At 44.9% G+C, this 23,226-nt stretch overlaps 1 protein-coding gene across 1 annotated transcript; it reads right to left on the bottom strand.

The window, feature by feature from the left end:
• Positions 1 to 226: 226 nt before the first annotated feature.
• pnoca (prepronociceptin a) lies at positions 227 to 22,904 on the bottom strand. Its single transcript, XM_080763325.1, has 3 exons — positions 22,613 to 22,904; positions 4,990 to 5,111; positions 227 to 2,228 (listed from the first exon to the last, which is right to left on the bottom strand). Exons 2-3 carry the CDS (start codon positions 5,098 to 5,100, stop codon positions 1,608 to 1,610), a joined length of 732 nt encoding a protein of 243 aa, XP_080619451.1. The 5' UTR covers positions 5,101 to 5,111; positions 22,613 to 22,904; the 3' UTR covers positions 227 to 1,607.
• Between the last annotated feature and the right edge of the window lie 322 nt (positions 22,905 to 23,226).

Here is a 23,226-nt window from a genome sequence, read left to right as displayed (position 1 = left end):
AAGGTGGCTATTTATCTCCAGGCAAATGGCTACAGTTTGTATGTGGCTGGTTATTTGTGCACTCCACTATCTGTGGCTGGCAAACAAATCAAAGTGAACTCCCTGGCTGCACATTCCACCTTTTTTTAAACTTTCTTGCCTGTTTGAACAAAAGCTATAAGAAAGAATGAATGTGAACAAAACTCATGACACAGAATCATTGTTGCATGACAAGCCACAGGGGAAATATTAAACTATCTTTATTACATTTCAAATTCAGCTATTTACAGTTTTTTTTAATACTGACCAACAAATCAATTCACACGGTTATTATTATTCAGTTTCTTTGTTTCTTTTTTTAAAGATAATGAACGAACAAGCAAACAAACAAACAAACATAACTGCTTTGTACATAGGCTTTCTTACACAGTATGCTGTTGGCATCTGTGCTCCAGAGCCAAGCATGAACCAGTGGTCACTTATTTAGATACAACAGTAGATCTGCATAATTATACAAGCATGAATACTAGAGTCTTTTACTTTAGACCAGATTGGAGGAGAGGTTTAAACTAAACAAATGTTACTGAATAACCTAGGCCGAATTTATAATGGGGGAGGCTGAGATTGTGTTACTTCCCTTAGCCACAAGAGGGCAGTATAATAAAGAGTGTGATGGTGCAATGGCCTGAAAGCATTTCTTGTACCCATTTTGTTATTCTCCATTGTAGAATGGAGAGCCCTCCAAGACATGGCCTGCTGACAACCAGTTATGACATAGCACACACAGCAGAGCAGAGCACATTCTTCTCTCATAGTGCTAATTCCGCAAGTGAGATGACAAGTTGAAACGAAAAGTTTTATTTAGCTGGGGCCTTGGGACCAAAGTCATGCTGGACCCTAGCCTGGGCACCATTTCATTTAGGGTATATGATCCTGTCGGGAGCGGATGATATCGTTACATCATGTTGTAGTATTGTTTTGTAGTCGACAGGCAGGAACAACAGGCGGCAACTTCCTTTCCCCTCAAACCGATTTTTCTCAATAAAAGCTACAGTCTAGAGAGAGAGCTTTTATTGAGAAAAATCAGTTTGAGGGGAAGGGAAGTTGCCACCTGTTGTTCCTGCCTGTCGATATCATCCGCTCCCGACAGGATCATACAGACTTTTGAAACAGAGACCAGGCTTTCCTAAGAGCTGGTGGAAAGCCTGGTGAGGTGAGGTTAGCTGGACCCCAACCAACATGGACCCTGGAGGCATGCCATCCCCGCCCGGATGTCATTTTTAAAAACCACCGCCCCGATCTGCCAGTTAAAATGAAGGCGATCCCCTCAGGGTCCAATAATCGTTTATCTATCCTATCCTAATAGAATCAAAAGGCTTGCAGTCGATCCTTATTTCATGGGAGGCGAGTACTCCATTGAGTCTCAGATATAAATTCTGGTCATGATTTTATAGTGTGTTTTCAGGGACCTCAAGGTTGGATACTACTTATAGTTACATTTAGTTGTAGTTACATGTGAGTGGAGCTGTGCATCTGTTTATAGAAAGCCAATCAGAATGCAAACTAAGGGAATTAAATTAAATTGCAGGGCATAGTTTTGGGGGCTGAAGCTAAGGGGGTGTGGTCCGCTAAACCTCGTTCTGCTGGGTGAGGTCCTGCTCTGACATGCTGCTGAACTCGGTGGCGCGGGTGCTCATGCCCAGGTATTGCTTCAGGAACTCGCTGAATCGCTTCTGGTTATTCCACTTGCGTGCCGACTTCCTCACACCGATGAAGCCGCCGTAGCGCTTCTGGAAGGAGCGCCCCGCCGGGGAGACCAGCTTCTTGTAGCCGTGTCTCCCTTTCAGGAACCCGCCGAACCGTTTGGACACGTTCAGGCCTGCTGCTTCGTCGTCCTGCTGTTCCCCCTCCATCTCATTTCCCTCTTCGTCCTCCTCCTCCTGCAGAGCTGATAGGGCATTCAGGGACTTGTAGGCTGAGTCCAGCTGGACTTTTCGACTCCCCAAGCCCCTCTCATCCAATCCCAGAGCCCGGCTGATGTGGTCGAATCTCTGCAGGGTGAAGGGGTTTAGCTCCGCGTCCTCTTCCCCTTCTGGCAGAATGGCGTCCACTTCCTCCTGGGCTCTCTTCTTCAGTGCGGCGTGCTCTGCGTAGACGCCGATGGAGGGGGGAGGCAGCTCGGAGGTCTCGCGACAGACGTCCCACGTGAAGGTCGGGGAAATGTTGCTCTCGCACTCGATGAGACACACCTTACACGGGAGGAGACAAGAGACAAGTTATCATTTACAGTTTTCACAGGTCCTTGATGATGTAGTAGTTCAGTGCCACATCTGGCCCTAAAGATGCCCCAATGGTTTTATATCATTTAATTCACCTGTTGTCCCGGCAGTCTAACATGAACAATTTGAACATTTGCCTCCAATGTATGATTACAAAGGGGTGTACCTCCCATGGTGAAGCAAATTCGCATAATTCTGCTCTGTGTGGAGTTAAACTTTAGTGGACTTTGACTGGGCTTCATCCAATAGCAGACAAGTATGTGTGGTTGACTCAACTTGGCCGCCATTGTCTGTAGTTTTCTTAGTCTTAGACTTCTCACTCGAGAGGACTACAAACCAGAACATACATCTATGTATCACATTCTGCACCACCCACTTTCAGCACAAGATAGCCGAACGTCACTCCCTCTGCGTTTGTGTGACCGCAACAATGTCACCAAAACAAATTAATGTATGGTCAAGGTCCATTTGCTGAAGATGATTAAAGTGAATTGGATTAAGGTGAAAGATGCTATCTATGTGTTGTAATACAGTTTTATGTTTTTAAGTTATTTAAAGGGCCCAGGACGGAGATGTCTGTCCGCGTACTTAGTAGCCTACGGTCTGGTGCCCGAGAGATTGATAAAAAACGACGGAGATTAATGATATCAAAACCGGTCGCATCGCTCCACAGCCTAGGAGCGCTTGTTGCGCAATCCTCGATGTTGCGCAACAGTGAGACATCATCGAAAATGTTCCCCCCTGTTTAGCCGCGATCGTCGCGACGACAACGAAAATCTTAAAACGTTAATAACTTGCGATCTAAATCATCCCGCCTAATAGGTTAACAGGTTATGTGTTAGACCTCCCATTGTTGTCGATCGCCTCTAGAGTGGTTTGGCTACACCAGAGTAATGTAGTAAGAGAGTGGTAACACGCTTTGATCACGCTTTGATCTCGTAAAGCGGGTGCCTATGGGCGATAGTTCCAAATATTGCTCCTATGGCTGGAACTATTCCATTGAGATAGAATGAGCACTTCCGCATTCCATTGTTACAATGAGAGTCAACGGGAGTGTCATTACTCTCTTACTAGATTACTCTGGGCTACTCTGGGCTACACTGCTACAGCCACATCCGGAACAACATCCAGTCCGTCTGTAAAAGTGCTCTGTGATATCGCTGGGCACATTTTATTAATGGATTAAATAACCCTGGGCAATAAATGTGTTAAGTAATGGTACATCCTTTGCTTTCTGCCATCATGTCCTGTCTCTCCACCATAGTCTGTCTCAAAAGGTTTTCTAAACAAAGCAGGGCTCTGATGAAAAAGTTTAGGTTTAGATGTTACTATGACAGACATGAGTTAAATTTCCTTGACTTGGTCAGAGAGGAAACCCTGGAGATGGGAATCGGATGTACATGCGCAATTGCACGCACCACGCACGCACACTATTTATCCTGGGGATTCAATTAGCCAATGCAAATTAAAAGTCCAAATGCTGAGAGGGCAATAAGGGTGAATCACAAAGGGGGGGGGGGGGGACAATAAGAGGAGGGGAGCAGAAGAGGAAGGTAGTGGTGGTGTTGAAGGAGTCATTGATAGAGAGGAGGAGCAGAGATGTAGGGGTCACATGAATGAATGAGGAGGGTGAAATGGAGGGAAGCATGCAGTATGAGAGCCTTCTTGGTTTGTTATTCAATCATCAAATCTAAAAAGACCACATGGAGGAGAGAGAGAGAGAGAGAGAGAGAATGACTGAGTATGACTGAGTGAATAGAGAGAGAGAGAGAGAGAGAGAGAGAGAGGAGTCAGTGTGCGACAGGGAGCATGTGTGTGTTTGCAGGGTCCATTACATTAAGTTCTAATGAAATCAGAGATACCACATCAAACCAAACTAACTATGTCCCTTGGCCCATTAGATCTCTATATTGACCAGTAATTGTTTCCCTTTTAAAGGGACAGTGCATCGTAAGAAAGATGCACTGTCCCTGCCTGTCATTATTAAACATAAAAGGGTTCATGTGTTTGCATTAATATGAGAAAGACTTGGTAGTCATTTCATATTATTACATAATTATGATCAGTTAGTAGTTGCTGCGAGAGTGAGATCTAGCCACCACCAACTTGGGATTCCTGGATCGCTGCCCTCCACAATTTCCTATCCAACATCAGGTTCTTGAGCTCTTCAGTGTTGTCAGCCAAGCTGTCGCGCCGCAGCACGTCTGCATAGGTGGTACGCTTCTTTCCCCTCCTGGCTTTGCCCTGGGTTGGCTCCCACATAGGGTCAATTTACCTGCCTCAAGTTCTGGGTGCCTGACGCAGTGCCCTGCAAAGCCTCATCCTTCTCTCTCTGACTTTGTCCGTGACCCGTGCTAGGTCCCCATAGGCATAGAGGTTCACATTTCTGATGCGGTCTGTCCATGTGACACCTAGTGCAATTTGTAGCATTCTAATTGTGTAGACTCCATCCAATTATATCAAATCAGACTTAATTGAAAATTGACGATTTGGTTGTCACAGCTGTGTCTGTACGTGTTATTCTTTAGCTATTGAAAAATAGCAGATCTGCAAGCTCCGACTTGTAGGTCTGCTATTTGTTTTAAATCGTGAAAATGTCGGGCAAATTTGGAATATATATTCTTTCAGAGCGAACATTTTTAACTCAAATATTTGCTTCTCTGGGGTCCCTGGAACAACATATTTTGAGATGGGGGTCACTGGCCAAATAAATAATTTGTGGGGTCCTTACATGAAATAGTGGAGTCCTGCTGCAGGAGAGGCAGTCGGCCTGGCAGTCGCCACAGTGTCCCGCCGGCACACACAGCCACAGCAGGAACACAGGCAGCAGAGGACTCTTCATGGTGCCACAGTCTGCAACACAGAATAGGGTGGTCAATTGCTCGAGCCATCGAGCCATCCTTAGGTGATATAATGGTTATGGGATAAAGGCCTATTCATACTATAGTTTTAGGTGATACGGTGACCACCGAAACAGTGGTCAGTAAAAACAGAAAGATGTGTACGGGTGAGCGGTAAGTCGCTTATCACTGCGGCGTGACGTCGTGTTGTAGTTTTCCCAACCACCATGGTGTCGCCTTATCACCTCAAACTGGAGTTTGAATAGGCCTAAAGGGCCTTGCAAACGTGAAGCGAGGAACGCAGGCGTTGTTGCATGGATCAACACAGGTCTCCTCCAGGTCTGTTGAAGATGGGTGCAAAAAAAAAACGGTCCCATGCAACAAATGCACGGGACCGCGCTCACGTAAATATGCTTGTGTTGTCATACCGTGACTTCTCCGAGCAAAAACACAGGTCTCGTTGAAAATTAACTATAGGCGCGTTTTATTGCTCCCCGTTCGCAAGGCCCTTAAAGGGACACTTCACCCTTTTTGCAAAAAAATATATGTTAATGACGTTTAGAAGCTTTAGATCACTTTCCTGGGGGTATTTATGTGTGTAATATGTGGTTTTAGATATTTTAGATTGTAGCAGTGAGCCTGTTGTCTCTGATGTCATGGACACTGGGCTCACTTCCTTCCTGGACTACATGTTGTCTCAGTAAGACAGCTCTCCCCCCTATCCACAAGGAGGAGCAGTGCACCAAATAATTATGGGAATTGTAGTCCAGGAAGGTAGTGAGACCAGTGTCCATGACATCAGAGACAACAGGCTCACTGCTACAATCTAAAATATCTAAAACCACATATTACACACATAAATACCCCCAGGAAAGTGATCTAAAGCTTCTAAACGTCATTAACATATATTTTTTTGCAAAAAGGGTGAAGTGTCCCTTTAAGGCTTCATCTTCTGTTAAAATAGGTATAGGTTGCACTCATCCAGTCCAGTCCCTTGCTGGTGGTGCTGGACATAGATAATAACAGTGTTCATCACCTAACGAAGGCCAACAATGACCCAAACGTTGTGAACCTGTAAAATGTCTGTGTGGAGAGGAGCTGTGTGCGGACTTAAAATTTTGGAAATTGAATGGATTCAAATTCCTAATCCTACACAATATTTAACTGTACTTTTACTGTATCATTTGAAAAGATGTAATTTTGTCAGCCAACCACTGAACAACGTTAAGTGAGATAGATGGAGAAAGTCGTGAAGAAAAGTTGGAGTATAGGAGTGGGAAATCGTTTGACCTTGGAGCATAGAATATGGGTCTTGGGAATATGTCAAAAACACAAGCAATGTTTTCGTCTCATTAAACAAGCCCATTTGTTCTCTTAATTGGTGCCTGAATTAACGCCTCCAGCATGAAACAGGCACACTGACAGAGTCACTGTGTGTCATAGCACAATTATTATGCATAATATACATAAACACCCATTCTCACTCACACACATTCACCCGTAAGCATGCATCCTGCCAAGCGCGCACACTATCATGCTCGCTCGCACGCACGGCACGCACGCACAATCATAGGCTACTTAGGTTCGGTGAGAGAATAGGTGGTCGTTGTGGTACCTTTTGCTAATTGCACTGAAATGTCACTTTACATTTCATTATGTCCCTGAAATTGTAATTAATTTGGATGATTGCGATTTAATTGCAATTCCTTCCAGTCAACATTTTTTTCCCCCTTACAACCCATTTCTAAGATTCAATTTTGCAGTGTTTCAGTTCCAATATTGTCTGCTGTTTTTGTTTAGTCTCATCACTTCCTATTTGACTGGTTTATCTTGTATCCTGTAAACGTTATCATCACTCCTCCTGAAGCCATGGGCACTGCTCCGTACACAGACATGATTTCAACAGCTCGCAACATGGTTGACAGATTTCTTTCAACAGCCAGCCCACAACTTTGATCAAAGATTTAGTGTAGTAAAGCATATAATATGTAAGAAATTTCGCCGACAGACTGATTTCTGTCCGTCGACTATCTTTTTTTCACAGATGAAAACTAAATAAGAAATCACACCCGTGTGAACTGAGTGGTGCAACTCCCCCCCCCCCCCCCCCCCTCTCTCTCTCTCTCTCTCTCTCATTAGCAGGCAACAGTGCAGCTCTATCCCTCTCTCTGTTTCTGGCAAACAGCGCCCCTACTGTTACTAATAGTCATATACTGGTGCTCATTAACCAACACATAGACACATAGGTGAACACATAGACGGTTCCTTGGAGTGGTTGCACCACTCAATTATAAGATATGAATATGACTGTGACACTACCAGTCTGATAACTGATTGCTGATTGCTGCCCCCCCCCATCAAACACAAATGTTTGGTCAAACCATGTGACTCCCATTGGAAAAGCATTGAGGTGGCAATCAAACACAGACAGAACACAGAACATGTGCCGGCGCCAACCCCCATCTCTTGCCAGGGACAAAGCAAAGATTTGAGTTAAAAATGGTTTATATATATATGCAAAACGAGAGAGAGAGAGAGAGAGATCTACAAGCTCAGCACGGCACGAACCAAATGTGCATGTAACATTTCTCAGAGTTAAATGAATACTGTGGATTTTACTGCGTGTGTGTGTGTGTGTCTTCTGGCTGTGTATCCTTTTATAGATATGCACACGAGAAGGCACATTCATCAACATAACGTACTTACAGTTTGTGCATCATCAGATTAAGGTAAATGGATCATCTACCTCACTGCTTCTCAGCAGATGTTATGTTTTTGTCTTTATTTGTGAAAAACTGTTTCCATTGCAGTATGACAGTGGTTCTCCACCAGTGTTCCGGGAACCAAATAGACCCAGGTAGATCTTTAACTTTGAGAGCGTAACATGAAAGCAATTTTTATTTTACGCTCTCCATTGTTGTTAAACATCTGCATTAATTAATTTACAAGAAGTCTACACAATTAAAGAATGTAGAAGAATTGCTATTTTGATCAACACGTGACCTGTGTTATTTCTCCTAATTAATGTACCACATCATCAATACAGCTAATCCAACTATAAATATCTGGTATTTGGTCTGACAGGCTAAATCTCATCAAATTGTGGACCGTGGCTCAAATGCTGAATACATAATGGACCTTGATGGATTGAAAACCCCTGGTCTACTTTGTCTATGAAGGCTGTAGGAACAGGCTCATCAGCTGCATCTAAGCATGAATAAAAGGTATGTCTTGCCTTCTAAGAATTAAGATAATATTTCAGACACTTTGTTACAGTATGACCAACAACAACACCACCACTGAAACTGAAGTGATTCTCCTTATTAATCATCTAATGTTGGGTCGTTCTTTCACAAAGCAAATCCTTTAAAGCCTATGAGTGTATGAATTTATGTATTTGCATTCTGATAAAGAACAGAATTATAATAAAACACTGATGACAAGCTCTCATACATACGTACGTGCGCATGGCATCTTTTAATGTCCTTTTGATTGTTAAATTGTAAAAGGTAAATGGTGCATTTATCCAAGGCGTTTTACATAGATTGTGCATTGTTAAAACCACAAGCCATGAAATGATTCTTCCTTAGTAATAAATGCACTTTTATATCTATGGCCAAGCTTTGCTTCTCTCTCCCGGCACGTCTGTTTAGCAGACCTCCGGCCACCGAACAAAAGACCAGCAGCCACATAATAATCACTAACAGCCTGAGTGATTTTCCTATTTAATGCTGTGGTTCTGTAATAGCATATGGGAAACAGTTATAATACTATTCTGCAGGATGAGGGTGAAGTGGAGGGAAACTGTAGGAGCAGCATTGTTGCGGTCTGAGTGCTTTTATAAAAGCAGCTTTATTAAGTTAAGAGAGATCGTGGCAAGAGATAATGCAGCTCATTAGAGACTTAACAGAGACGGGCTGAATGGAGAGATAAATCAGATGTAACTGTGAAGTATGACATGAAATACTTTCTTCTTAACTCATGGCATGCAGTCACTAAGATCTGTTTAGATGGACTGTTTTAACCCATTAGGACCTGAGGCCCATACAAGGAAAAATAGTCTTCTAAATCCTAACAGTTTTCTGCCTTTTCAATAACCATTTAGTATTAGTCCTATTTTAGTCATCTGCAATTGTTTAGTCTTAGTCTAGAGTCTAGATTTTGATATTTAGTCGACTAAGACTGTCTAGACTCTAGACAGTCTTAGTCGACTAAATATCAAAATCTTAGTCTTTACTCTTTTAGTCTTAGTCAACTAAATGAACACTGATTCAATTTACAGTAGCTTGTTAGGGTCTGTCTCCCCACAGACCATGTCAGCCCTGGCCACTCCCACTTTCCTTCCCACTCACTCAGTCCCTTCACTCACCTGTCTCCAACTGCCTCGTCAGCCCACCTGTGAACACTTTGCCCATTACCTGCTCCCTATATAACTGGACTCTTCACAAACACAGACTGTCAGAACATTGTCTTTCTACACTGTTGTTATGATGTCTACCCTGGAGCTCTTGCCTGTGTCTCGGTTCCTCTGGACCCTGCCTTGAATCCCCCTGGTAATTTGCTCGTACCTATTTTTGTTGTGTGCATTTTTGGGATTGCTTATCCTCTGCCTTTTTGTTGGCCTGCCTTTGTTCTGCATTTAAGTAATAAATTAGTGTTTGAACACTACTCCGCTGTTTGTTAGTCGTGACTCTGCATTTTGGGTTCAACACATTCTCATACCGTAACAGAATGTTCTGACCAAAGATGAACCCAGCAGAGTTAAGGCTTTTTCACCAAAGGGTGGTGGACTTTGACATTTTGGTTGATCGTTTCATGGTCTCTGCCCCTAAGCTGCGTGCTCAGATCCATGTGGAAATATCTATTCAGCAGCAGTGGTTCAAGGAGAGGCCCTGGGTCAGCCATTTTGTTCCCCACCTGGATGTAGTGCAGGGGAGGCTTAAAGGCTTTTTAGACACCAGCTCATTGCCTATTGCTTCGCAGCCAGCACCCCGGTCTGTAAGGCTTGGAGTGGTGAGCCTGCAGCCCACCAACCCTGTTTCCGACCAGCAGAAGGTTCAATATGTTGACTTGCCTACCTATTTTTACAGACAGGCAAAAATTGAATCATTTTCTGATCCACGTCATGTTCAAAACCCTGATGCTAACCGGCAGAAGGATATGGATTATTTTTTCTGCGATGAGCAAAGCCCCTTTTATGGCACCCGTCTGGCTCGGGGGGGTCCCCGTTGTGTCAACAGGCGGGGGGGTGTCTCCCTGGGTCTCCCAGCCACCAAGCCCATCCAGCCCGCCTGTCCTGACAGGGGGGGGAACCGTGGGCCTGCTGGGAGTAGGCGTGGCCGCCGACACCACCAGGAACCTCTGCCGCCCAGCCTGCCCAGCACCCCGCTGCCCGGCGTCAAGAGCAACATGTTGCCCAGCATCCACCCTCCTTCCCAGCCTGTTCAACAGCCCTGCTTACCCTTTACCTGGAAGGATTTTGGTGTAACTAGGGAGGTGTTTTATGAAGACTCCGACTTCCTAGAGTCCCTTCATAAAGAGTGGAGGGGTGACTGTGTATTTGCCAAGTATTTGGCTTTCTTCAGATGGCAGAGCCGTGGTGCTTTGTTTCCTGGTCCCCAGGAGGCCGTCACTCCAGTCTCCTCTGTTTTCCCGCCTCCCATCACGCCGCCGCCCGGCTCTCCGCCGCCCGGCTCTCCGCCGCCCGGCTCTCCGCCGCCCGGCACTCCGCCGCCCGGCACTCCGCCGCCCGGCACTCCGCCGCCCGGCACTCCGCCGCCCGGCACTCCGCCGCCCGGCTCTCGGCCGCCCGGCACTCCGCCGCCCGGCACTCCGCCGTCCGGCTCTCCGCCGTCCGGCTCTCCGCCGCCCGGCACTCCGCCGCCCGGTACTCCGCCGTCCGGCTCTCCGCCGCCTGGCTCTCTGCTGCCCGGCTCTCCGCAGCTCAGCCTGCCCGCACCTCCGCCTGCAGTCCCGCCTGCAGCTCCGCCTCCGTCTGCAGTTCCACCTGCAGCTCCGCCTCCACCTGCAGTCCCACCTGCAGCTCCGTCTGCAGTCCCACCTGCAGCTCTGCCTCCTCCACCTGCAGTTCCACCTGCAGCTCCTCCTTCGCCTGCAGTCCCGCCTGCAGCTTCGCCTCAGCCTGCAGCATTCCCGGCGTCGCCTCCGCCTGCAGATTCCTCTGCGGTCCCGTCATCTGCAGCGTTTTTCGAGGCTCCGCCGCTACAGCTCGCCTCTGAGGCCCCGCCGCTGCAGCTCGCCTCCGAGGCCCCGCCGCTGCAGCTCGCCTCCGAGGCCACGCCGCTGCAGCTCGCCTCCGAGGCCCCGCCGCTGCAGCTCGCCTCTGAGGCCCCGCCGCTGCAGCTCGCCTCCGAGGCCACGCCGCTGCAGCTCGCCTCCGAGGCCCCGCCGCTGCAGCTCACCTCCGAGGCCCCGCCGCTGCAGCTCGCCTCCGAGGCCCCGCCGCTGCAGCCCGCCTCTGAGGCCACGCCGCTGCAGCTCGCCTCTGGGGTCCCGTCTTCTGAGTCTGCAGCCCTCCCTCCAGAGCCTGCAGCATCTCCTGTTGCTCCGCCTGCAGCACCCCTGGCGTCACCCGCAGCATCACGTCCAGCGCCTGCAGCATCCCCGGCTCCGCTTCCACGGTCCTCTGCCTCATCCCAGCGTCCTGGCCGTCCCCCAGATGACACCTCCGCTGCCTCATCCCAGCGTCCTGGCCGTCCCCCAGATGACACCTCCGCTGCCTCATCCCAGCGTCCTGGCCGTCCCCCAGATGACACCTCCGCTGCCTCATCCCAGCGCCCTGGCCGTCCCCCCGATGGTGCTCGTTCTACCGCCCCCCATCCTCCTGGACGTCCCCCTGAGGTCACCAGAATTGCCCCTGGCCGTCGTCCTGGCCGCCCACCTGACCTCTGCCTCAGTTTTCCCTCCTCCAGGCCCCCCTCCACCCGCCCTGCTCATCCCTCGTCGATGTTGTTGGACGTCTGGTATCCGTCCCTTGAGGGGGGGGTACTGTTAGGGTCTGTCTCCCCACAGACCATGTCAGCCCTGGCCACTCCCACTTTCCTTCCCACTCACTCAGTCCCTTCACTCACCTGTCTCCAACTGCCTCGTCAGCCCACCTGTGAACACTTTGCCCATTACCTGCTCCCTATATAACTGGACTCTTCACAAACACAGACTGTCAGAACATTGTCTTTCTACACTGTTGTTATGATGTCTACCCTGGAGCTCTTGCCTGTGTCTCGGTTCCTCTGGACCCTGCCTTGAATCCCCCTGGTAATTTGCTCGTACCTATTTTTGTTGTGTGCATTTTTGGGATTGCTTATCCTCTGCCTTTTTGTTGGCCTGCCTTTGTTCTGCATTTAAGTAATAAATTAGTGTTTGAACACTACTCCGCTGTTTGTTAGTCGTGACTCTGCATTTTGGGTTCAACACATTCTCATACCGTAACATAGCTAATAGAAAAAAAACTAGTCTGCATATCCAGAACCAGCATAGAAGACCTGGAAAAACAAACCTCGTACCCACATGCTTTCTTGCAAAAGAAAAAGGCTGAAAAATGTCCTTCAGTTCCCTTCCCTCCCTGTCAAAAGGGATGAATAATCATATCATATTCCATTTGGTCTGTTGATTGGATTGGATTATTTCTACAAGTTTGGGCTATTTATTCAAAAACTATTTTCTCAGATAATGCCATATTATTATAATGTCCCCTGTCATCACAATTAAGCCTAACCCGTGTTGGAAAAAGTAACAATACTGCAAAAGTATTGGCATCAAAATGTAGAAAATTCTCGCTATGTATGCAGAATGTCCCATTTCAAGTTTCAAATGTATACAAAGATTTTAAAATAGCAGATCTACAAGCTCACAATGTGCCACATTGAGACCCATTGTGAGCTTGTTGAAATGTATATAGGGCTGAATTGGTTAATGTATGTTTTGTAATAATAATCAAAGCAACTATAGTTGTAGGAGCCATCTTATTTGATTTGACCAAATGGCGCCCCCACTGGTTGCCTTGAGAAATGGCACCATGGTTCCCTTTAATTAAGCCACAGGCTCACAGCTGTAGAAAGAAAGACGCCAGTAGAGATACAGATTTTCAACAGCTTGCACGCAACGCACAAACAGCGCAGTTAGAGAAAGAAAGGAAAGAAAGAAAGAGAAAGAAAGAAAAGTAGCCTACTTTATTATTTGTTATCGAACCCTGCGCTAGTCTGTTTTTTGAGACCTTTATTTAGTTTGTCTGGAGCCTGTGCTTGTTTTTGTTTGCCCCCGTTTATTTTGAACCATACACTCACACAACGCAAACTCCTACCAATAATACCAACCTTGCAGTGATCAATCGCCATCGACAAACAACTATACAACAAGTGAGTAAACAACAACAAGACGCCCAAGTCCCAAAGTGTGAGCACGTCAAACCGTATATCTCTGGTGAATGATTATAGAAAGAAAGGCATATTGTCCCTACAATAGTAACTAACATAAATGTAGTGAAGTAAAAGTACAATATTTGCCTCTGAGATGTAGTGGAGTAGAAGTAAAAGTATTGGAAATTGGAAATGCTCAAGTAAAGTACAAATACATTAAAATTGTATGGTAACAGTTAACATCTGTGAAAGCATCATTCATATATCGCCCTCGACCCATCATGATGTCTGTCAGCTTCTCTCCAGGGGTCCTGGATGACCCAATTACTTTGCTTAATGAAGTGATTAACCACTAAATAAACCGGTTAATTAAATCATTGAGCACCACTAATGTGCTGAGGCAGCTCAGATGAATTCGCGAGACAGAGACAAAGGAATGCTCCTTTTGCTGAAAAGCTTTGGTTAGACATAGCATTGGTTAGACATAGTATTCGTCCGGCTGGATTAAGGTTGGTGAGGGGTGCGTTAAGGTTTGGGAGAGGGTTAAGGTTAGGTTTAGGTGTGCTGTCCCGTGGTATGTTAGGGTGAGGGTTTGAGATATCCGACCAATGGTATGTCTAACCAGTTCCTCTTCGTTTTTGAGAACAACTGCTCCCTGCTAAAACCTGAGAAGAACCAGGCAATCCATGCCTGGTCATGCTGGACCTCCAAGGCTTTTGACACCGTAATTGGTTTTGATAGTACATCAGTGAGCTGGATGCAATCCTACCTGGAGGGGAGAGAACAGATGGTGGAGGTGAACAGGACACTGCAAATCTTTCAGGTGATAAGATGGCCACCGGCACCAACGTAATCAATAAAGTCAACCACAGAACAAGATTCCTGTACAGAATCCCGACACTGGTCAACAAAAACACCTTGAAGACCCTAACAGGAGCCCTTGTACAAGGTTTCATCGACCATGCATGTCAACGAAGTCCACACCCACAAAACCAGAGGGAGATCAACAAACCATGTTCAACGCAGATGCCCTACCAACAGCCGTTAAGACATGTCTTGATGTTGACATTCTTAACATCCCTTCACCCTTGACTCCTTCAAAACCGCTCTCAGAGGGCACTCTCCAGGGGTCCTGGATGACCCAATTACTTTGCTTAATGAAGTGATTAACCACTAAATAAACCGGTTAATTAAATCATTGAGCACCGCTGATGTGCTGAGGCAGCTCAGATGAAGACGCGAGACAGAGTCCAGTTAGATTTATAATCAAAGTCCTCTTTGTGATAAGGGAAAAGGAATGCTCCTTTTGCTGAAAAGCTTTGGTTAGACATAGCATTGGTTAGACATAGTATTGGTCCGGCTGGATTAAGGTTGGTGAGGGGTGCGTTAAAACGACTGGATTAAGGTTGGTGAGGGGTGCGTTAAGGTTTGGGAGAGGGTTAAGGTTAGGTTTAGGTGTGCTGCCCCGTGGTATGTTAGGGTTAGGGTGAGGGTTTGAGATATCGGACCAATGGTATGTCTAACCAGTTCCTCTCCAGATAAAAAAGTGTTTTTTTCCACAAAACCAGAGGGAGATCAACAAACCATGTGCAACGCAGATGCCCTACCAACAGCCGTTAAGACATGTCTTGATGTTGACATTCTTAACATCCCTTCACCCTTGACTCCTTCAAAACCGCTCTCAGAGGGCACTTACGGACGGCTGCATTTCGAAACTGTCCCACGATCCCACCCCCCACCCCCCTTTCCCCTTTTTACTTCCTTTATATGACATTTTCCTGTTTCTTTTTTATAGAAGTGTATATTTGTACGTCTCTAAATGTCGTATTAACTGTAATGCTTAATCATGGTGTCGTCCACAGTAACAGTTTTTGAATTGACTTGTTTTTTAAATGTACCCATTCTGCATACCGTGAATAAAATGTTCAATCAATCAATCAATCACACAAAACTCACTCCAAGCAGTCCAAAGCAACTTTTACACTGTTATCACTCGTAACCATTATTCTCTTTAGTAGCTTTTTTTCAACACTGTTTTATTTTTTTATTTTTATTCTTTTAATTCATTGAGGACTGGGAATGTGAGATAAATTGTTCCAAAGAGGGAGCTTGACTTAAAGCCGGATTATTCACACATGATTGGTCAGAGTGGTGTTCTGCATGCATTCGATTGTAGCTTCCCCCCCCCCCCCTTTATTTTATGAAAGCTTATGTTTAATTCAAAATAAGTAATCACAATATTGGCTATTTTTGGATTGTCATCCACCAGAACGTACTATCAGAGTAATTCTGATGCAGAGAGAGAGAGTCAGCGACTTCAAGTTCCTTGTGTTCACGTCACCACTGACCTCTCCTGAGTTGAGCGTGCCAGTCACATGTTGAAAAGCAGTGGTGGAATGTCACTATAAGTACATTTACTCAAGTACTGTAGCCTACTTTTGAGCTACTTTTACTTTACTGGAGTATTTCCACATTTCAATACGTTTACTTCTAATCCACTAGCTAGCCTAAATCTCAGAGGCGAATATTTAGCTTTTGCTGCACTAAAATTATTTGAAAACTTTAGTTACTAGTTACTTTGTAGATTTTAATTATTATTACAAAACATGCATTACCCACTTCAGCCCCAGTGTGTACATCATAGAGCTATTAGATCATACATGGACAACTGGCGGCCCGGGGGCCACATGCGCCCCCCACCATCACTAAATGTGGCCTGCAAGTTAATATCAGGATATATTATTGATTTGATTTCAGCTGTTACAATTCCAAACATGCAAACCTGACCCGCTGTAATTACTTCTGTCTATATATGTAGCTTAATGACCAGTATTAAAATGTTTTTGTCTTTTTTACGTCCAATATGTTGACACTTCATACATTTGGAAACCAAATCAAATCAATATTGTCTTCAGTTCAGTTCGTATTATTTTAAAAGTAGGCTAACTACAGTTTCAATGGACTTCTATGGGCTGGCCTGCAGTACACCGTTCTAACGGACCAGAAGTGGGGCCGCTGTCTCATTTGGGTGCGTGAAATTTGTAGTCCCCGTGTGTCTCTATCCCAGATACGGCTGCCGTGAGAAACGAAATGAAAATTCAGGCTGAGTGTCGGGCTATCACTCCGGAGCTCCGTATCAAGTCTTCCAATCCTATCTAAAATGTGACAATTAAAACAAATGCCGGTTACCTTTCGAGGCGAGTACGGAATTTACACACTGCGGTCTACCAAATATATCTGACTGAATTGCACAGCGTGCCATATATGTTCAATGGAATCTGAACATAAATCATCATTAATTTAATGTCATTCTGTGTAATCTAAAGCTGCCATAAAAATAATGGAGGGGGAAAAGAGGGCATTTCACCAATTTATTTTTCTTCTTTCGCTCCATTTCCCCAGACATGCAGGCCACCAGACATTCTGAGTCATGCGGTTGTAATCTCTCTCTGTCGCTGAGGGAGTCCCCTGGGCAGCCTTATACTTCCTGTCAGCCTCAAATACTGCAGTTAAATTGAGCTTGAGGAACCATCGGCACTAGCGGCACATATGGCTCATTGACCAATCATGGCTGTTCCTCTGGCCATGCCGCCATGCGCTGGACTGAATTTGTTTATACCATCATGGCCAAATACTGGTTTCTCATTGGCTTTCAAGTGCCAGATAATATCAGACATTGGGACATACCTGCATGAAAACACAACAGTAATAAACAAACAAACTAGAAAGTGTTTACCACCATAACACAGCTTTTCTATACTGTTTTCTATGAGGCAAAAACCTTAGAAATACAGATACTCAAAATATTTACTTAAGCACAGTACTCAAGTACATTTTTGATTGGTGCAACCATAGGGTGCAGCCACTCCGATGCCCAGCAATGTCTGTCTCTATGTATGTATGTTTAGGGTACCAACAGGAGACAAAGTGCCGCTGTTGAGCTTCACACTGTGCACAGGTGCATGATGGGAAGAGTGCATGATGGGAAGAGTTTATTGCACTCACTTCAGACAGGTCACATTTATTTTCTTTTTTATCCACAGTGGTGGACACACACACAAAATGTCCCTACTTCGCTATCATGACTTTGAAAGATGTGCAACCCATCATTACATTCATGTAATGATCGATTACGTCAATTTGTGGTTTGACATGAAAACAGGTGGAAGTAGCTTATTGAATTCAACTCATCTGTGTTCTATTTAATCCTAACACCCACAAAAAGACAGGTGACGACCCTATTGCATCATGACCATTGTCCCTAGGATTAACGCCTGTCTTGTTTCTTTCCTTTAAGACAGCTGCTAACTCTGTCCACCCCAGGGAACAGTGACCCGCTAACCTCTAATGTACAGAGTGGAGGAATACAGGTGAGAATATTGACGGCTTCCTGGACTCCATTCAGCTGCTCCATTGAGAAGGTAATTACCATGGAGCTAACCTCGCGTCACCGCGACTTTCCACCTCTAAGGAAAGCCTGGTCTGTGTTCCAAAATGGCCTGTGTGGTCTAGAGACCGCATGAGAGAAATTAACAACAAAAAAACAACCTCTGCTGGTTCCATTTTTTTCGGTGTCGCTTTGTTTTGGTCCCCCCTGTTTGTTTTTAGTCTCATACGAGTTGGAATTAAAGATAGATGTAAAACAAACTATTCCAAGAAGTGCTTGAATAAACTTGTCTGCTTCATACGCAGCAAGGCTTTTATTGGGTAGGCCCTAAAATGATGATGCCCTTGATCGCAGGGAATTATTTTGGGCAATTCCGGTTTGGTGGTTCCGGCCTAATGACTATACACACTGTTACATAATGCTATTATGTTAAGATAATAATGTAATATAATTATATCTTTTATATTATATATATATATGGTATGCGGTCAGGCTTAGGCTTGGCTCAGGGAAGAGGACGCCCCTGCCATGCATAGTCCTCCATGGCACCGTTGGAGGTGCGACAAAGAAAGCAGGAAGACCATCCTTCTGTATGAAATAATACTTATCTATATGCCTATGCATTCATGGTTGGAGAGTGGAACACTGATATCAGCTTTCAGTCTACCTGTTGCCATGTGTGGGACCAATCATCTGCCTGGCCCTCTACTATTTAAACAAGTGTTAGCACCTGTGCTCACTGGCAGTGTGTTACACACTGTCCATGGAGGTGGTGAGTGTGTGGTCTGAATGCTAGACACTGTCCATGGAGGTGGTGAGTGTGTGGTCTGAATGCTAGACACTGTCCATGGAGGTGGTGAGTGTGTGGTCTGAATGCTGGTGCCCAAAAGTTACCCTATTCTTGTCTTTAGTGTTTTGTTTTGTTCCGCTATAAGGCATGTTAAAATGAAGAGTTTCAGGGCAGCCTTTGGCTGACTGATTGTCCGTTTACTGCTAAGCAGTCTGACTTGATGTGATTGTTTTGTAGACCTACTGGCACCAGCTTTTTGTAACAGTCCCTTTTGATATAGGCTTTTCATTTTTTAATAGCCTAAATGCATATGGTGCTGCAAGATTTTCTAAATTGGCCAATGAGAGAGAGAGAGAGAGAGAGAGAGAGAGAGATGCACAGCAGCAGCAACAACAGTAATAACTAGAAAAGTGCGCACCTCGCTGGGAGCACAGATCCCCGCCAGGCCAGGTTGGCCCCTACTCAAGGTCTGCAAAATCTGGAAGGCAGACGGGGAACGAGCAGAAAGGGCAGATTGCGATGATTCAGATGTGAACTATCAACTATGCATCATATGCATCTTACATGTGAGCTACTGAGAGGCTGAGCAACCCGGACACCCTACTGTTTTTCATTCTTGTTTTTCTGTTTTTCTTTTTATAAAAATAAATAAACAAACATAACTGTAAAGCCATAAGCCGTCACAGATAAGCCATAAAGTCATCATGTACAGTAAAGACCACGTGCTGTGCTTTTTATGCAGCTAAATCAATTTCTGTCATGAAGGGGAGCAGACACGTGTAACCACATTTGGGACCCAAAAGACGGTATTGAGGGAGAAGAGTAGACCTACTGTATCACGCCGGCAATGGACCCTTCTGAATTAACCACATGCGTACTGGCGTTGGCTGCTGCACATCGTCTCTGAATCGCCTGGCAGACAGCTAGCGCAGCATGCGAGACAGTCATTAGTCTGACATCGACAACCTATCTACCCTAACCTAAACATAAGCGCAAGCACGGGCGCAGCACAGTTCGAGCGGTAGTGCGACCATTGGTTCCGCATGTCGGTCTGTTGGCGGGTCTAATCTTAGTACGCATCCCGAGCTTGAGCAGACTGCCGACCACATGGTCAACACTTAGCTGTCCCCTGAGGCTGTATAGAGTAGACCACCTTCAGAGGAGCTTCCTCCTCCTCTTCCTAGTGGGAACAGGCCCTCCTCTGAGGGTCTCTCCTACTCTGACTTGTGGTATTTCATCATGGGTCATAGGTGAAATCGGTTGTCGGCGTACTCCTTAGAAGAAAAGAAAGAAAGAAGGAAACTTAACAAATTACAGTCAATATATTGACTGGGTTATCTTCAGGGGAGAGCCTCTCTCCTAAAAATAACCCTCTGTTGAGAAGAGACCTATATGGAGAAGGCCCACTCTGATTAACTGACCTGCACTCACCCAAATTACCTCCAGCATGATAAAATACTTACATATACACACAGAGGCACACGTACACGCACGTGCGCACGCACACACGTACGGTACACTGCTTCTCACCATTACAGTGGGCTAATGGACCTAAGGACCTTTAAGGTGAATATTGTACTCATGATGACATAAAGGAAAATACAAAATAGAAGTGGCACATCCACTTGAAGATAGGTGCAGGTCCAGCTAAATAAAAAATAAAATAATAATAATAAAAATAAGTCGGCAAACTAAAAGGCTTACAGTGCTCCCAGTCAAAGCTATTGATTAACATTTTGACTAAAAAGTCTTCTTCAGAATCATTCCAAAGAAGCCTTAAAAAAATACCACAGCTGCTTAATGTGCTACTTAATTGTCTGCTGTCTTCCAAATGCTTTTAACAAGCCTATTAACCTTGGGGTGAGGTATTTATAGAAAATAATAGCCTGGTCTCTGCTCTTCATTGATTCTATGGAACACAAAATCAATGGGCTTCTAATTAGAATGATCAGAGAGACTTATGTGTCTTTTTCCAGTTGAGCAACTAGTAACTACACAGTCTTCCTTTCTTACAAAACAAAAGATTAATTCTGCATGGAATGGGGAAAAAATTGTCCTCCTTTAAAAGGTTTCATATGGAACCATATACAATAGGAGTAGCTATATGTTACTGTAGATTCACTGTTAACATGACGTGATTTGGTTACAAGTAGGCCTTGCTTCAGGTCAATCATATTTCATTCTCTTGTTTAACTAAATAAAAGATTAGTTTGATTATTTTCCTCCACTTAGTAATAATTTAAACGGCTCTTCTCCTCTGATCTAAGGTCGTAGAAGTTGGATTGGGTCGTGGATGATGTGATCATTTTAAATCTGTCCATTTTGTTAGAAGGTTCTAATGCCACACATTCACGGTTTAATTACCGGTGATTGGTAACAACATACACTACAGCAGTAGTGTAATATACAGCCAACATCAAGATATACTCTTAGTAGCCTTCTACAAATTAAAATAGTGTTAATTTAATGTCAAAGTTAAATTAATTAGTTAAATAAAAAATACATTTTGGTGTAATACATTATTACAAATAACATCACAGTTAGGACATCTGTCCAGACAATCATATTTCACACTCTGTTTTATGATGAATTGCGTAAAATGTGAGTTTTATGTGAGTTTCAGAACCTTTTATTTCAGTTCCGTACAGGACCTCTGCAGTAGGGGGACCGCATGTCATTCAGACAGGGCATTAGAGGCATGTCGGACTATAGCGTCTGCTCCCGTGCTTGCGGTTGTGGTTATAGGTTAGGAGATGAGGTGGGTTGTCATTTGTCTGACCAACGTACTGCACCGCTGCAGTAGGACTGAGGGTTCATGCAGGGTATAGGGATGTATTAGACAATTTACAATTTAGACATTAAGCAGACGCTCTTTATCCAGAGCGACTTACAGTAAGAAAGAACAACACATGGTAATAAATCAAATACATAAATAGTCATCAAGGATCATAATTAAGCCAAGAACGGAACAGTCAAGCCAAGAACTATTAGAGTCTATTAGAGCGCTTAGTCAGTACAGTGCTGAAAATCCCCAGAGGTCTTTTCCGTTTAACTAGACAATTAAGAGTTCAGCATGACAGACTGCAACCAGTCAACATATTAACATTCCATAAATGTGAATAACAACTGAAAGCAAAAAAAATTGTATGTTGTTTTGCCTTTTGATTCTGTTAAATAGTTTTATTCCACTTGAGTTTTCCATACCTCACAGCAGGATATCTCTGACTCATACAACGCTCTCCTGTCAAGGTTCAACCATTTTAAATTAGGCTTACAGTATACAGTATAGAACATTTTTAAATAATTGTCCCGTCGATTCCGATTCCAAGATGATCAGTTTGAACAAATCTCAGTGCAAAACACACTCAATTCCATTTTTGCATGGACCATACTGACCTAAACCAAATCAAACCAAAGCAACAACAAACAAACAACATACAAAACCTTTGCCTTCCATTCACACATGTCAGGGCTCAAACTGGTATGGCAGTGGTTCTCAACCGGTGGTCCAGGGACCACCAGCTGGGTTCCAGGTGGTCCCCAGCTAAATGATGGAGAGTTGATAACCAAATGGACCCTTATAGATCAATATAACTCTCAAGAGCGTTACATTATTTGGTCTGGTTTTCAAGAGTTGAATTATTGTTAAACATCTCTATTACTTTATTTACAAATATTCTACACAATTTGAGAATGTAGAAGAATTGTCATTTTGATCAAAGTTCAAAATGCACAAAATCGTATCCAACGACAACAAATATCCCTCGCTTTGGGTCTGAGACGTAAAACATCTCTTCAAAAAGGTGGTCCGTGGCTCAAATGCCAAATAAATGATGGACCTTGATATGAAACAGGTTTACATTCAAACATGTCAGGAGTCAAACTGACATGTGACTGGTTATAACATACAAAGCCTCTGTCTGTTTGTCCATCCATCCATCCATCCATCAATATGGCCTTACCTGTGTTGGTGAAAAGGTGCTTGCCGGGAGTATAGGATCCCTGAAGGTGGTAGAGAGAGAGTGTGCAGTCCTTGCCTCTCTCTTTGTGTATGTGTGTGTGACTGTGTGTGTGTGTGTGTGTGTGTGTGTGTGTGTGTGTGTGTGTGTGTGCTTATGCGTGTGTGTTTGTGTGTGTGTGTGTGTGTGTGAGAGCAGGTTTCTGAGCCTATGAGCAAGTATACGTGTCCTTGCCTCCCTCCCTCTCTCTCACTCTCTCTCTCTCCCTATCTCGACTCTCTCTGTCTTACGTGGTGTCTTGTTGATCTACGTGGAAGCCCAGAGCTTGCTCCTACTTATAAGGGGGACAACCCACCTCCCACTGCACCCCCCCCCCCCCTACACACACACACACACACACACACACACACTCCTCTCGGTTCTACTTCATTCAGAACTCTTTCATCACAGACGGAGGGAGTGATGATGAGGCAGAGAGAGGAGGATGGCAATCAGAGTGAGGGAGAGAGGGAGATTGACAAAGTGAGGGAGAGATAATACAAAGCTGTGGTGCGAGGCGGGATGGAGGGACAGAGAAAGATAAAGGGGGGAGGAGGAGAGAGAGAGAGACACCGGGA

The sequence above is a fragment of the Protomyctophum bolini genome (genome assembly GCF_963924005.1).
Source record: "Protomyctophum bolini genome assembly, chromosome: 1".
NCBI lineage: Eukaryota > Metazoa > Chordata > Actinopteri > Myctophiformes > Myctophidae > Protomyctophum > Protomyctophum bolini.
Note: the sequence above shows the minus strand (reverse complement) of the source record. Positions and strands in the feature narration are given on the sequence as shown.

Excerpts from the sequence above, each read along its gene's own strand:
- pnoca (XM_080763325.1), bottom strand. The coding sequence starts at position 5,100 with ATGAAGAGTCCTCTGCTGCCTGTGTTCCTGCTGTGGCTGTGTGTGCCG. Across the intron at positions 2,229-4,989 it reads GCAGGACTCCACTATTTCAT|GTGTGTCTCATCGAGTGCGA; the intron begins GTAAGGACCCCA and ends CTCCCGTGTAAG.